The 15,601-nt window shown below is 31.9% G+C and overlaps 1 protein-coding gene across 1 annotated transcript; it reads right to left on the bottom strand.

The window, feature by feature from the left end:
* Positions 1 to 773: 773 nt before the first annotated feature.
* Positions 774 to 6,187, bottom strand: LOC145247827 (uncharacterized). Its single transcript, XM_080109455.1, has 2 exons — positions 6,101 to 6,187; positions 774 to 3,227 (listed from the first exon to the last, which is right to left on the bottom strand). The coding sequence occupies exons 1-2, from the start codon at positions 6,185 to 6,187 to the stop codon at positions 774 to 776; spliced, it is 2,541 nt and encodes an 846-aa protein (XP_079965581.1).
* Between the last annotated feature and the right edge of the window lie 9,414 nt (positions 6,188 to 15,601).

Genomic DNA, 15,601 nt, shown 5'->3' on the forward strand with positions numbered 1-15,601 from the left:
TGGGTGCAAAATTTCCGCACAAAATGTATTTAGATATGTAGCCCAATGTCTGAATATAGTTTGGTATATTTTGCAATGTTAATTTTATAATTTAAGCTGATCAATTTTCTTTTTTTTATTTCTGTTCGATTTTTTATCAGCATCTTTTATTTTAATGTTAATTTTGGTTTAAGGAAAAAAATAATTTTTTTAAGTTGGTATTACTTGAAATATTACCGTAAAATGTGTAATAAAAAAACAAAATTAATAATGAAAAAAAAAATGAATTTTTTCTCATTATTAATTCGATGAGGAAATTATATAACTTGCTAAATTCTAATTTACGATTTTGACTTTAACATTACAATTAATAAGAAAAAAATCTGTCTTAACTTAAATAAATAAAACATATTTGGCTGTTTTTTTTTGTAAAAGTTCAATTTTTTCTAGTTTTAGCTTGGCGGTTGCTTTGATGCTATTTAAATGCTCATTTGGATCAGTATTTTTGGTAATTCCAATATTTTGTTTCAAAGTAAACTTCATTAATTTTGTTGAGACTATAAATTATTATAGTAAACTGTGGTGTAAATTTACACCTAAATGAACGACGTAGCCACCACACAGTGGATGCTACAGACCAGCAACAACTAATATTCCAGTTATGTATTGAAAAATCACAAATTTTAAAAAATATACAGTCATACACGGTCCTGGTGTAGAGGATTTATAGAACTTCAGTGTATACAACGTTCTTTGTTTTGTTGTTCGGCATGAATCCATACAGACTATTTTTGCTACCCACTCGAGAACATCCAACATAAAGTTGTCCATGAGAGAAGCAAGATTCTTTCAAGTGCATTCCAGCCACGGACAATTATTGACATAGCAAATGCAACCCGAAGAGGAAACTGTATTCTTCTGAAAACGTAGGGCGATTCTCTTCCTGATGTAGTCAATGTCACCTTAGGTATCAAGACATCCTCTCCTTTTCCACATCCAGTAATTATTGTAGCATCAATGACGTTTTCGGACATTCTATTGATAACAAGTCTAGTACCATTGCACAATTTCGGTGGTGTTATATTTCTTAGGAGAATTATGGGACATCCCACCTTGAGGAGCAAAACAGGATCGGGAAGACCGGAAATATCAAGACTATTAAGAAATTCAATGGGGAATTTAAAATTGTCAAGTGGATCCATATTTGCATTGATTGATTTAAACATTTTAATCGTACCAGGAAGACTGTCTAGCATACGTCGATTAATTTCTCTTACAACTGAATTTGTGGGTACCAATATAGCTCTTTCACAGAGCCAATCGCGATTGCGAAAATTGTCAATCAGATTTGGGAAAACTGATGTTATAAGATCGTCGAGAGTATTGACATGGCTACATATATTGTTAATTTTGATGTGGCCAGTGGAATCTACTGGAACTTTTCCGTGGCAAATTTTCAGAAGGTCGTGGGAAAATTTTTCCATTGCTCCATCTCCATTAAGTTTAACACGCATGTTAGTTGTTAACGGAAGTGTTTTTACTTGTCTCCATAAATAGGATGATTTTAGGCAGGCACGTACCTGATCAGCTCTGGTTCCCTTTGGGACCACAGGTAGTGTTTGGCGAAAGTCACCTGAAAGTAGAAGGGTAACACCACCCATGGATCGTTGGTCATCTCTTATATCCCGAAGAGTTCTATCTAAAGCCTCAAAAGCCCCTTTATGAGCCATGGTGCACTCATCCCACACAATAATTTCTGTTTGTCGAAGTAGCTGTGCTCTGGGACTATCTTTGGTGATATCGCAAACTGTCGTTTGAGCTGAAATTAAGTCAAGTGGTATTTTAAGCATAGAGTGTGCTGTTTTGCCACCAGGAAGAAGAGTAGCAGCGATGCCAGAAGACGCGACGGCAATGGCAATGGTATTAGTTTGCCTAACTTTGGCCAAAATTAATTTGGTAACAAATGTTTTTCCGGTGCCTCCAGGTGCATCAAGGAAGAAAATTCCACCAGCACGTCTGAAAACGGTGGTGGTAACTGTGTTGAAAGCGAACAGCTGCTCAGGAAGTAGCTTAGGCATCATTTCATTGATGTAGCTTGTTAAAGAATCGACATCATAGGATGTTTCCTGAAGTATTAGAGTTGGAATTTGCTCATTGTTGGTACGTTCAGTTTGTGGCAGACCATATGATTGCAAATATTTTCCACCTATAAGAATAAGTCTGTCCTCTATATCTATTAATGCCCTATTGTAAAACTCATCACAATAATCAAGTTGAATTTCTGGAAGGCGCACTTGAGCCTGATGCAAAAAATCTTCGGAAAGGCTATTTCTGAATTTCAACCACAAGTTAAATGCGTTTCCAACACTGCAGAAATGTAATATCTTAACAAATATTTTTCGAAGTCGTCGAGCTGAATATGAGGCAGCAATTTCAGCTAAGGTGGCTTCCCAGCGAGTGTCATCCTCAAGTAAACCTCGAGCCATACAGGCTTCCCTGTAGGTAGGCCAAACTCGGTTACCGAATTTACGAAGATCTTCAAAGCTTGTTGGCCCTTGAACTTCATGAAGCAGAATTCGGAGATAGAAACATTCGTGTTGATTTGGAGGTACAGTATAGACACGTCCAAGGCAATCATTCCATCTAATACCTTCAGCACCTTCAACTCGTCTCCCGATAGTTCTGCGAATCCAACGCTTTTTATTCCATGTGTAGTATGAAGGAATTTCAGAATAGATTAAAGTTTTGGCGAAGTCATCACTTTCACACAGCCTGAAAAAAGCAGTCAAAGTTGTCTGTTTAGGTGCTTGTACTATATTTTGTGCGGTTGTCGGGGTGTAGTACACTCGCTGTCCATTTTCAAGGTGAATGTCCAGACGTTGAATTGGTGGATGTCTATCATGGATATGGAATCCAAATATTCGCCAAAATGCCTCACTACTGCTAATGTAACGCCCTACCTGATATTGTAGGACTTCATCTCTTGTATTGTCGTTATGGAGACCAAAGGAGGCGGCATCAGAACCCTTATTGATGTACTTACAAACATATTTGATACAATGAACAGAAGCACAAAATTCGACATTTATGTGGGCATCAAAGGTGCTGATAAGAATTGGGCAGTATGGTATGACCCATCTGTTGTCGATCTCGTAATTTCTTACGGTCGCAGTGAAGCCACCATCTTCGGGTCTTCGTCGTCTGTACAATGGATATCCATCAGTATCAGTCTGTGTCTTACTAATAAACTGGCGAGGATACCTTTTTGTGCATATCCTGTTGTCTTTAACACATTATAACTCTCTTCTAAAACCAGGGCTGCATGGTCCATGAATCATATGCACCTTTATCATGTTATATAAATCCCTGTCAACAGACGGATCTGGTAGTTCTGCAGAGATGATTTTATCAATGTCATTCGAACATATATTATCCACGAGCCAAATTAGAATATGAGCATGAGGAAGACCTTTTCTGCCATTCGATTGTATACATGTTTCCTCGGACAGGTCCAAAAATCTCACCTAGTTTTATCAAATCCATCAATTTTTTAAGTTTCAAGTGAAATACTCTTGCTAAGATATCATGACGGTTTGTTGTTGATTGGCCCTTGAAAAGTTCAACCTGGGCTTCCTTCCAATTTGGGTTACATGTGAAGGTTATAAACAAAGCAGGCCTACCGTAGTGCCTCACAATTGTCATCGCATCCTGAGTCCTTTCGTGCATATAGCGGGGTCCACCAGTAAATGTGGAGGGCAGAATACAAAGCTTGCCTAGATTGTTTGGATCTGCATCTCTGTTAAGACCATCCCTCAAATGTATGTAGCTGTCGCAACGCAATTTTGCCTAATTGTTTCTGATGTAGCATAGGCGTTCTGATTCCATTTTAGCACACATGTCAGTAGCATACTGATTGTAAAGGTCTTGAAACCGATGTAAATGATTGAAATAAATATTTCTATTGTTGTTATTATCATTATTATTAGTAGTAGTATTATAATCACCAGTATCATTATTCTGGTCACTGTGATCCTTTTGGTCCCGAATCATAAATCTGTAAGCATAGAAATCCTTACAAGAAACTGTTTTGGAAAAATTATATTCCAAAGTAGATGGGTCAAATTGAGGAATTCCAAAGTGGTAACCATCTTTTCCACGAACAAACATTAAAGGATATTGAAGCGCATCGTATGATCTGTGAGTTTCGTTTATGCGCTGGAGACCAGCATCCCGGTGTCTGATGACAATATCTCGAGAATGGTGTTGGTCACCACTAAGAAGTATTGCGATTTCATTAAAAGAAGGAGCATTAAACCGACCTGCATGTTCAGTGGATGGTCGGTTGTCTGCATCGATGACAATGCTAAAATTATCAGCAGGATTTTATTCTAGAGCATATTTGAAGTTCCGTACATAGTTGTTGTATTCATGAAGCATACTTTGAAGGTCCCAAATCAATTTTAGTCGATTGTTGGAAGTGATTGTGTCATTGTTGCAGGCAAATGTAAATGAATTCCTTCTTTGAGCTTGTTTCAGATAGTCTGACATGAAGTAAACTTGAAGAAATTGAGGTGCCTCATTTTCAGTTGGCTGAAGAGATCCAATCAGATGGTACACCTGACCCTGTACTTTGAATGTTGGCATAAACCCCCTTCATATTCGTAACTGGATCCGAAAGACGTCATTTGAAAGGCGCAATTGTATTGCCTTATTTCTTTCAAGAAGGTTCTTGATTCAGGATTTGAACCTGTGAGCAAGTGTAGTAGCGGTTGTGGAGGTTCTTCAAGAAGTGGGAGTTTCACCTTGCCATTTGAACAGCATATTCTCGTTGGCTCACTTGGTCATCTTTTCGCGAGACAATGGAAGCATTTCTTATACATAGAGCCTATTTTTATGTCAGCGTGTTCAGCATAATTAGAAGAGGGAATATAGTTGAATGCTTTTAAAGACCAGCGTGACTTTGTTGCTCTTGAATGTCCTTCCAAATTGGCTCTATATTGTATATGACCCTTTGTACGTCTGTCTCGTTGCTCTGCATTTTCTGAAGCGCGTGCAGTGGACAAGGCCGAAGCATTTATCCTTAAACGTCTGTCTCGTTGTTCGTCAGTTTCAGAAGCACGTACAGCAGCCTGACGTAATGCCTTTCTTTTAAGATGATTTTTTTGTTGCTCTTCAGCCGAGCTTGAAGAATTTTTGTCGAAATAAATTTCTCTTTGGTCTTCATCCATTGAAGCTTGAGAAATAACGTGAATGTTACTCCTTTCATTTAGGTAAATGGGGAGATTGGCGTGCAGTGAACCGTCTAATGTTGCGATTAAGAAAGTACTTGTCGAAGGGCCAGGCAAATTTAAATTATCATCAATTGCCGTCGAAGCTGCAAAGAAGGAAGAAGCACCCCCAGCCGAATGACCCAAACAACCATTTTCAACAAATACGTCCCTAGCATTCCCTGGGTGTTCGGCAATGTCCAGGGCACATTAACTGTTGATTGTTGCGCCATGCGACGTCTTTTCATTAGTTGATGCCTCGATGCACTTATCGATGACTTTCCCTTTTTTGGCATAATTGATAGTAATGTTCTCCAAATTAACAGCAGTAATATAAGTGTAATGAAAGTAATGCAAAATGGACTGACGAAAGTATTCAAATCAATCGTTTGGTTAAATTCGTTCAAAAATGTTTAAAAATATTAAATACAAGAGAATTTCAAAATCAAGATTAATATTTTTTTAAATCTCTAAATAATTTAAGCAAGCAGTCAGTAATAGAAAGTTGTAAATAGAAAATATTTTAACATAAAAATTAACAAAAGTATGGTCAGTAGTTTTTTTTAAAAACTGGTAATACCTTGCTTAATTTGCAAGATTGTGTTGAGTCTGTAAAATGAAAGAAAGAAAGGGAAAATTAATTTTATTTCGGGGGTTTAGGTACAATTCATGTGAACTCTAAAATAAGATTTGTCTGTTTTATTATTGCGACAATTGTTAAGGGTTGATAAATTTTTAGTTACAACGTCATACCAAATCGATCTCCCGTTTTGTAACCAATAAACATATTGTGGTTTTTATACAATGTTGTTTTTCTAAAAGGTGAGTTTTTTTTTGTTACTTATTAGAAATACCTTTTTTTGGCGAACATATACAAAAGAGGCCCCTGCATGCCACCTGCCGGCTATCATGTAGAATGCGCCCTGCTTATAGGGCCACATGTTGGCTAAAACTGATTTTTTTTGTGTTTTTTTTTGTGGATAAATAATATGACAACAAAATCAAATTAAATTTCGAATTGTTTTTAAATGTTTGGAACTTGTGGGTATTAACCCCCCCCCGCCGCAGCCGCTGAAATTTCGGTATTAGTTTACTGTAACGCCCGTATAGAAACGTATAGAAATATATATATAGTGTTGGTGGTAGATTTACAGTTTCCGTCGCGAAGAAATTGTATTCATGATATGAAGAAATCACTTTTTGAAAATTTAATTTGGTTTTGTTGTTATGTTATTTATCCAAAGCAAAAAAAAATATATATATATAATAACATCTAAAGCAGTCAACCGAGCAGAACAACGCAAAAAAAAAACCCAAAAGAGCACTTGCATTTGGTGTTGTCATATTGGTGATCCAGAAAAGAAAAATATATATATAACAACGAAAGCAGCCAACCAAACAGAACAACGCAAAAACAAAGACATAAAAAAAAGAACAGCAGTTGTAGCCAAAATTTGCAGGGCGCGTTCTACATGAAATAGTTAATTAGTACCCAATCAGTGGTTATCCAGGGAATTAATAGAAATAAGAAACCGTGAAAAAAAAGTAAAGGGGAGGGGAATGATGGTTTGGCAGGATTGGCAAATCATTTTGTACTGTACAAAAATAGTGGTAATGTTTTTGTTGTAAATAGCAAGCAGTCGAAAAGTATTAAAAATTAAAAAAAAAGAAGGAGTTTTGTTAGGAAAGATGATGTTATTGTTTGAAATTTAAAGATAATGTGCTAAGTGAAAAAGTAAATTTAAAAAAAGTATAATAAAAAAGGTGTATGTGATTGTAAAAGAACGTGTTGTTTAGTAGTGGTATTGGATGGACAGTCGGCAATTATATTGGTGTAATTTAAGCTGGTCAAGGTTTATTATTGTGGTTTCCAGTAGGGTTTGTCTAATAGTAAGTTGTGTTATAATGTATGTAATCAGGTGTAAGATAAGAAAAATAAAATAGGTTGTTATTGACTAAACGGTAATTGTAAAGTGTTTGATTAAATGCAGGTTAAACAGAAATAATGAATGAAAGTGTTAACGGAAATAAAAATATTATCAATATGTTATAATAAAAAAAAATGTGCAAACTATAAGATGTAAGTAAGTGATAGTTAAAATTTTTTTGATAGAAAGGCAGACTATAAGATGTAAATAAGTGCTAGTTAAAAAAATTTTTGAGGGAAAGAAAATATTGTGTAGATAATGGTAAAATAAAGTAAATGTGCAGACAATACGTTGTAAGTATGTGATATGTAAAAATAAATTGGCAGAAAGGAAATATTGTAAAAATAATGGTGAAAATAAATTTTTATAAAGTAGGCAATAATTGATATTTTTTGTAGATTAAAATTGAATGAAATAAGTTGTATGTAGATTAGAACGAAAAACAATGAATAGAAATGGCAGAAAGGAAAATGAAGAAAAATGTTGCAGACGATAATGGGTAGATGAATGATATATAAACACAAGAAAAATTAATTTAATACCGGTAGGTTTTATAACAGTCGAAAACTATAATTCACAAAAGTATTTGGGAGTCTTGTCATAAAATGTAGTAAAAGAAAGTATAAGCAAATGAATGGATAAACGGGAACATACCAAATAATAAAATGAGAAAATAAAGAAAATCAGATTTACTGTGTGTGTTTACTGTTTATCGTGTGTAAGTCATGGTTGCCATAACAACGTGGCGTAGACAAGGACGGTAGTGAACGTGTGTGTGTGTGCGTGTGTGCGCGTGTGCTGGGTAGTAGTACTAATACTTTTGGAGGACAGCGTTTGTTTTCGTGTTGTGTGTACGTGTGTGCGGCTAGCGCCAGAATGGCGGACGTGGTGTCGGAGGTTGGATTGTGATTGCTGGTGTAAGTTTCGTAATTTTGTAATTTGTAAATGGCAAGTTAGGAAAAAAATAGACCCTTCCAAGATGGACAATAAATAAGGCCATAATATTTTATGGTAACTTTAAGAACGTACGAACCATAGTTTTTTAGGAGATGTGATTATTGGATTAACCAATCAGAAATCGTCTGTGGCACACACATCTCTGTTTTTATAGATATATAGATAGATATAGATAACAAAATATAACACTCTTTGCTCGTAAACAAATGTATTCGCGCGTGCAACAAATATAAAGAGAGAGAAAGAGAATTTATATATAGAGGAAGAGGGGCATACATTAGACAGCACGTACGGGTAAAGACATGCGCCGTGAAGAAGAAGAAGAAGAAGAAGTAGAAGAAGAAGAAGAAGAAGAAGAAAAGAGGACTGCTAGAGGCAGTGGGCAGACGCCTAGAGTGGGCAGAGGACAGACCGAGAACGAATTATACGAATGAAGAAGAAATAAAGAAGAGAAATTAAGAAGAAATAAACGAAAATATTTTCCGAGCAGCGACAACAATACAGAGGGACAAATAACTCATTTCTGTTATATCCCGATACTGCGGCAGACAAGGAGAATACAAATGAAGATGTGTTTTTGAGGTTTGCTTGATATTCTATCCACACGACATTCATAGCAGAGATTTTTCATTACCATATTTTTATTTTGCTTTTTTAAAATTTTATTAAATGTTATATTTTTTAATAAAGTTTATTCCGAAATTTTAATAATCTTGTTTGCTTTTCACTGTGTTTTCGTCTGTCTACTTCACAATTCATGGATCTGGAAGACTTTCCACCCTCACCTTATTTTATGTAAAAAATCCCAACGGGGATTAAACTACGTTTCGACGATGTTAATCGTCTCCTCAGGGTTTCAAGAGTTTTGAACCTTTGAGAAGACGATTAACATTGTTTAAACGTAGGTTATTCCTTGTTCGTCTTTTCTTATATCTATAATAGCTCTACATATGAATCGAGCTCTTTTAGAAAAATGTTAATTTTAGTTCAATACATTTTCCCATTTCAATATATATATATATATATATATATATATATATATATATATATATATATATATATGATTGTTTATTTAATTTTTTTTATAAGCTATTTTGTGGTGTTTTTTTTTACTCGCTGGGTGCTTTAAAGGGAGAGATTATCTGCCCTTTGTTGATATTCTAGTCGTCCCCACATTTTTGGGACGTATTATTTGTAATTAATTTATTATTTAAATATTCATTTAAATAATTTCTACGTGCATAAAATGAATAGATATGACATGTTTCAAAGTTTCACTTCTCGCCAGTATAGCTACACTTATTGGGACTCGAACTCACCACCGTTCGATATGTAGCCTAATGTCTTAACAGCGGACCACTAGCTTTGGTGAGTTCGAGTCTCAATAAGTTTAGCTATACTGGCGAGAAGCAAAACTTCGTAACATGTCATGTCTATAGATAACTTAATTTTATGCACGTAGAAAATATTTAAATAAATATTTAAATAATAAATTATATATATACACACACACACACACACATATATATATATATATATATATATATATATATATATATATATATATATATATATATATATATACTAGCCGTACCCGGCCACGCGTTGCTGTGGCTAAGTTTGTTAAAATGGAACACATTCCTCATAAAAAATTGCATTTTGTATTGTTTATTTATTTTATTATTTTTGCATTTTTTTTTATCAATAAAAGTTGGGTTTTTTCCCCAAGAAAAGGTGAATTTTTTTCCATAAATTGTTAGGTCAAAGTTTTTTTTTCAGGATTTTTTTAAAAGAATGTTGGCAGTAAACATTTCTTTTTGAAAACAGAATTTTTATTATAAAAAAAATGAATGCTTTATATGAACACTGTAAATAGTTAGGTGAAAGTAGAGAAAAGTTAGATTTTTTTTCAAGAGAATGTCCAAATTTTTTTGTCAATAGATGGTAAGAAAATTAACGGAAAAAATACTTCCGTCATTAATTAATTCTGCAAAAAAATAAATAAAATGTTGGTTTAGTGTTTCAACATTTGAACAAATCTCGGCTGAATCCGGTGATTGCCGGTCGAACCCTAAACTAATTGGAATCCGATACAGGGAGGGGGGGTTTAAATTCTGCATGAGTACCATTCTTTTTAATTTTGTCTTTTGTTCAATTTCTTGTGTGGGCTTTTAGCGCTAGCAAACTAACAAATTTAACCAAAATGCAAAAAATTCAACAAATAAATAATTTTAATAAGTGCCCAACTCCTAATACAAATCCTAGTAAATTAATCCCCCTTATTGGAAACACTGAAAGGAAGTACGGAACCAAATTATTGCCAGTATGTTGGGAGAGGTTCTATAGGTGTATCAGAAAGTGGCCATTAAAAATGATGATCAGAACCTTAATAATTCAACTTACTATTTTTTAAGCTTAAAACTACTTGAAAATATAATTCAAACCCTAATTTTTTTTCAATTAGCAAAGACCAAAATTTTAAAACTAACTAATAATAGCAAATTATGCAATATTTATTTCTTTAAAGCGGTTTTCTTTTAAAAAAAATATAAAGAAAATCAATATATTTTGACTTGCTTATAAATATATGTATATATATGCCAAAAAATCACTTACCTAAAAAATATTATTAAATGGGTAGTTCCATTCTTATTGTTAAGAATTTATCGATATTTATATTTTAAAGTCAATGTATTTTTTAAATAAAAGGATTTTTTAATTAGAGGGTCCTAGAAAATCGCATTTTTGTAACATGTTTTGCGCGAAGCGTTAACTCGCTGCTGCTGCTAAAATGAAATTTATGAAGTATGGTTTCGTCCAAAGGCATAAATAATGTCTCTTTTTTATTGCGTGTGTTAACCAAAATTAGTATTTTTCATCCTCTGTAGTTAAAAAAGAAACGCACATTCACTTATAAGTTTTTCCCCTAGAATAAAAAATCCCCTTCATCGATTTAAAAAAATTCTTTTAATGAAATACACGAGTTTTTTATTGATATATTTTAATACTTCTTCATCAACTGATTTTATTTTATTTAATATCTAAAAAAGGAAAACATTCAATGAGATAGAAAAAGTTGCCGTCAGCGTCTGGTATTTACTTGACGATGTAAGCATAACATGAGCTTTCATTTAAAAAAAATCAACGTGTTTTAAAAAAAAATGTTTTACACTTTGGACTTTACAGGTAAATTTCCAAAAAGCTAATCTTTTTTTGTTTTAAATTGGAATATTTTCTTTATTGATCTTTTATCTTCAATTTGTGATATATAAAACTTTGACGCATAAATCAATTATTAAAATTTTAATAAACATTTCAAAATGGGGGTGTGAATTTGAAAAAAAAAACGTTTGTCTAAAATATTATATTTGGTTTATTGGAAAGAGCATAAAATTTCACATTGACCCTGAAAATATCGTAAAAATTGAATCAATTGAAAATTTTTGGTAGATTTTTAAAGTTTAAAAATTCAAAAATATTTAACTCGTAAAATTCTATTGATTTTATTACGTAAAAAAATGGCTGCATGAAGGCACGTCGGCATTTTGTAAACATTTTGTAAACACTGTTTTTTAAAAAATAGAAAATAATATTTCTATTATTTTTTAAACAACTTTAATAGTTTATTTTGAAAGTGTATTCCATATAGAAAATAAACAACTCACTTTAAAAAGAGAAATTACGAGTTTTTTTTTATATTTTATTCGCAGTTTTCTGTTGGGGCTGTCAAAAATTCCTCCAAATTTCTGGTACATCTAGAGTTTCTATTCTTTTTTTTCTTTCTTTCTTTTTTTTCAATATTTTAAGCAGATTTGTCACTCAGCAAGCAGATTTGGTGCTTGTACACTTTAGTGCCGAAATTGGAGACGCCATTTTTTTCATGCACTTGCTATCCAAATCTAGGGGAGACATCATTATAAGGCCGAACGATTGCTTCCGGAAAGGGAAAGAATAAATTTACCAAAATTAACATTTATTACTCCCTTAAACTAAAATTATCATTTATTACTTCCAGAAACCGATATTACTGGAGAAAATGAATCTTGACAATTCAAAAAAAAAATATTTAAAATTGTTCGAAAAGAAAACCAAAAAAACAAAACAAAACACACAAACGAAAAAATAAACAAACAAAAAAATACTAATAAATGTTTTGGGTTTGTTTTGGTTTTCAAATGGCACTCGCCCAGGTCAAACTATTATGAATATGTCATTTCAATTTTCTGTTTTTCTTTTTAAATGACGACTTTTTTTAAATAGCATTTACGGATGGGTATGCTGACATTTGTTTTTTTTTAAATTTCTTTTTAAATGACTTTTCTTTTAATAGCATTTGCGGATGGGTAAAAAACGAAAAAAAATAACTAAGCCATTTACTGACATTTTTTCGGTATCTTGACTTTGATAAAATTTATTTGTTAAAAATATTTGTAAAAGTGAGAATTATCAGTAAATGGTTTAGTTATTTTTTTTCGTTTTTTACAATTCGCAAATGCTATTAAAAAAAGAAAGTCGATAAAAAGTAATTTAAAAAGAAATTAAAACAAATGTCAGCATACTCATCCGCAAATGCTATTAAAAAAAAGTCGATAAAAGTCGTCATTTAAGAAATTTAAAAACAAATGTCAGTAAAAGTGAGGCATTATTAATAAATGTTTAGTAATTTTTCTTTTAATATTCATAAAGAGTAAAAATGGAATGGAAATTTAAATTTCGCTCCGTTTTAATTTATTTTTTTAATTGTTCTTCTCCCAAACAAATATAATCAAGAAAATAACATTCAACAATTGTACTTTATATATATATATATATATATATATATATATATATATATATATATATATATATATATATATATATATATATAAAACACGAAATATTAAATATATATATATATTAACGAAAGAGAAATAATTCCATTTTTAAACGAAAAAAGTCAATTTGGTATATAAAAGTTCCGTTTAGTGATGTCACGTGATGACACGCGGTGTGAAATAATTGTCCCCAAATAAAAAAAAAATGGCCTATCCGTACAAAGAAAACCAAATATTTATTATAGAAAAATTACGTATAATGTTATAATTACAAAGAGATATATAGAAACACGCATGCGTACCGTAAACATATAATACCAAAATGTGGAAGCCATCAGTCCAGTGGTTATTTAGACTATTAATTACGAACGAACCAAGAGTTACATTTTTATATACATAGATATTTATGTTGTCTACAGCTAGTACCTTTCTATAAAAGGAGAACTATAGAGGTTTAAGGTGGAGCAAGTTAGATAAGTGTACATTTTAGATTACATTAATAAATTGCTAAATAACGTAATTATATCTTCGCTATGAATTATCCTGAAATTTTAATACCTTATCTATTCTTATATATATATATATATATATATATATATATATATATATATATATATATATATATATATATATATATATATATATATATATAAGCATATCTATATTTGAGGATGAGTACACGCGACGAGTGAATGATAAAAATGCGAAAAGATTAAAGTCTTATTAGCAATGCAGAGATTGATTAAGAAAGTAAGTGGATATTTTTATAAATTGATACACAAACAGTGGAAATACGTTTTCTGTATAGTTAGACTATAAGGTAATTTATCACACACTCACAAATATAAACACAGACACACGAAAACACACGTACATATTTATATGTATACGACCCCTTTATAAACGGTTAGGTTTCGAATCTCAGATTGAAACACTTGTCATTCTTTACCACATTGAATAACTATTATAGGGCGAAATGTATGTATGTTGATTATAATAATAATAATACTAATAATATATATATATATATATACATATATATATATATATATATATATATATATATATATATACTAGACTAGACTACCTGTGACCAGTTGGGTCAGTATGTGTTAAAGCTAGTTATGGAATGATGAGTATACAGAATTAATGTATAAAAATGCAAGTGAGTACACAGAATTAATGTAAAAGCACGCAAAAATTGAATGCACGCGCGCACGAAAACAAACATGGCGACCAGCAAAATCCATACGGAATACATTGGATAATAAAGGTCTTAACATCATTGCACTTAGATTAAATGAAAAATCCTTTATATTAGAGAGGAGTAATCCGTTGAAAAAAAAAAAAAAAAAAAAAAAAAAAATCAAAAAACAAAAAAAAAAAAAAAAACGAAGAGAGTAAAATATAAGGAAAGAGTGTGAATTGTACAGGTCCACCTTAGCTTTTCCGTGTGTGTTAACAGCTTTAAAAATAAGTAATATTTAATGGTGAGACCATTTTAAAGGAAATCATAATAAAAATGAAATTTACCCCAACACACATTTTCTACGTATTTTAAAAATATTTGGAACTCATGCCCCCCCACTCCACCCCATTTCTTCTTTCTGTCCCCCACCTTGCTACAAAACTTGAAAAATGCTAACGATTACGTCTCTACTTCGCAAAGAAGTGGGGTCTCATTTTACGTTAAATTTATACAGCAATGTGATCCCCCACGCAAAAATGTTAAATTTAAATTATTACAAAAAAAAAAAAACTCCTTAAAAGGCTGTTGAAGCGTATTAGCCAAAATAGTAGATTTTTATTCTTTTTTAGGAGGTAAACTAAGCTGCGTTGAGTTGTAAAAAAACCCAAATAGTTTTTTAAATACGTAAATTGACCCAGTAATTTTTTTACATTAAAAAAACGTATTTGCTTTTTTTTTTTTTTTTTTTTTTTGAAAACAATTCTGACTTACAATGAAAAATAAAAATAAAATAATTGTAAAAAAATAAAAATTAAAACTTCGGGAGCCCCCAGAGCACAACTACAAGCACTAATTAAAATAAGGGAAGCACTACTAAAATCAAGTTTCTACCCCCTTCTTGAAGAGAAAATATATTTAAAGCCTGAAAAAAAAAATCTTCAGAATCCACAGGAGCGCTACTAAAAGCAGTAAATACGGTTATAAATATGATTACAGTTATATATTGCATATTTATATTGAAATCAGTTTTCTTTTTAACTCATTGAGGTTAAATCCAATTTATTTGTAAGGAAAACATGTTAAAAAAGTAAAGACAAAAATATTTGTGAACTTGTATATGCTTTGAATAGCAGCAGTAGTTCTTAATATAGGACATAAAGCAGGGCGGCCATGAAATAAGTAAAAAGACGATTTAAAAAAAAAAAAAACTGGAAGTCACAAACCAGACCGACGATGTAAACGCTAAAGCGAGCAAGACGATTAAAGTTTTATAATTATATAATATCTGCAGATAGATAGATTGTATATTTATATTTATATCAGTTTTGTTTTTAACTAAATAGGGTGAAATTACATTTGTTTGTAAGGAAAACACGTTAAATAAGTTCACACCAAAAATATTGTTGACCTTGTGTATGCTTTGAATAGTTACAGTGGCTTTTAATATCGGACGTAGGACAGGACGGC

The sequence above is a fragment of the Euprymna scolopes genome, chromosome 26 (genome assembly GCF_053919585.1).
Source record: "Euprymna scolopes isolate OS-2025 chromosome 26, ASM5391958v1, whole genome shotgun sequence".
In the NCBI taxonomy this organism is placed as follows: domain Eukaryota; kingdom Metazoa; phylum Mollusca; class Cephalopoda; order Sepiida; family Sepiolidae; genus Euprymna; species Euprymna scolopes.

What these genes read in the sequence shown, in the direction of transcription:
- LOC145247827 (XM_080109455.1), bottom strand. Translation starts at nt 6,187, where the DNA reads ATGTGGCCCTATAAGCAGGGCGCATTCTACATGATAGCCGGCAGGTGG. An exon ending in TATATGTTCGCCAAAAAAAG is followed by an intron (nt 3,228 to 6,100) that starts GTATTTCTAATA and finishes TATCCTCGCCAG; the next exon opens with TTTATTAGTAAGACACAGAC.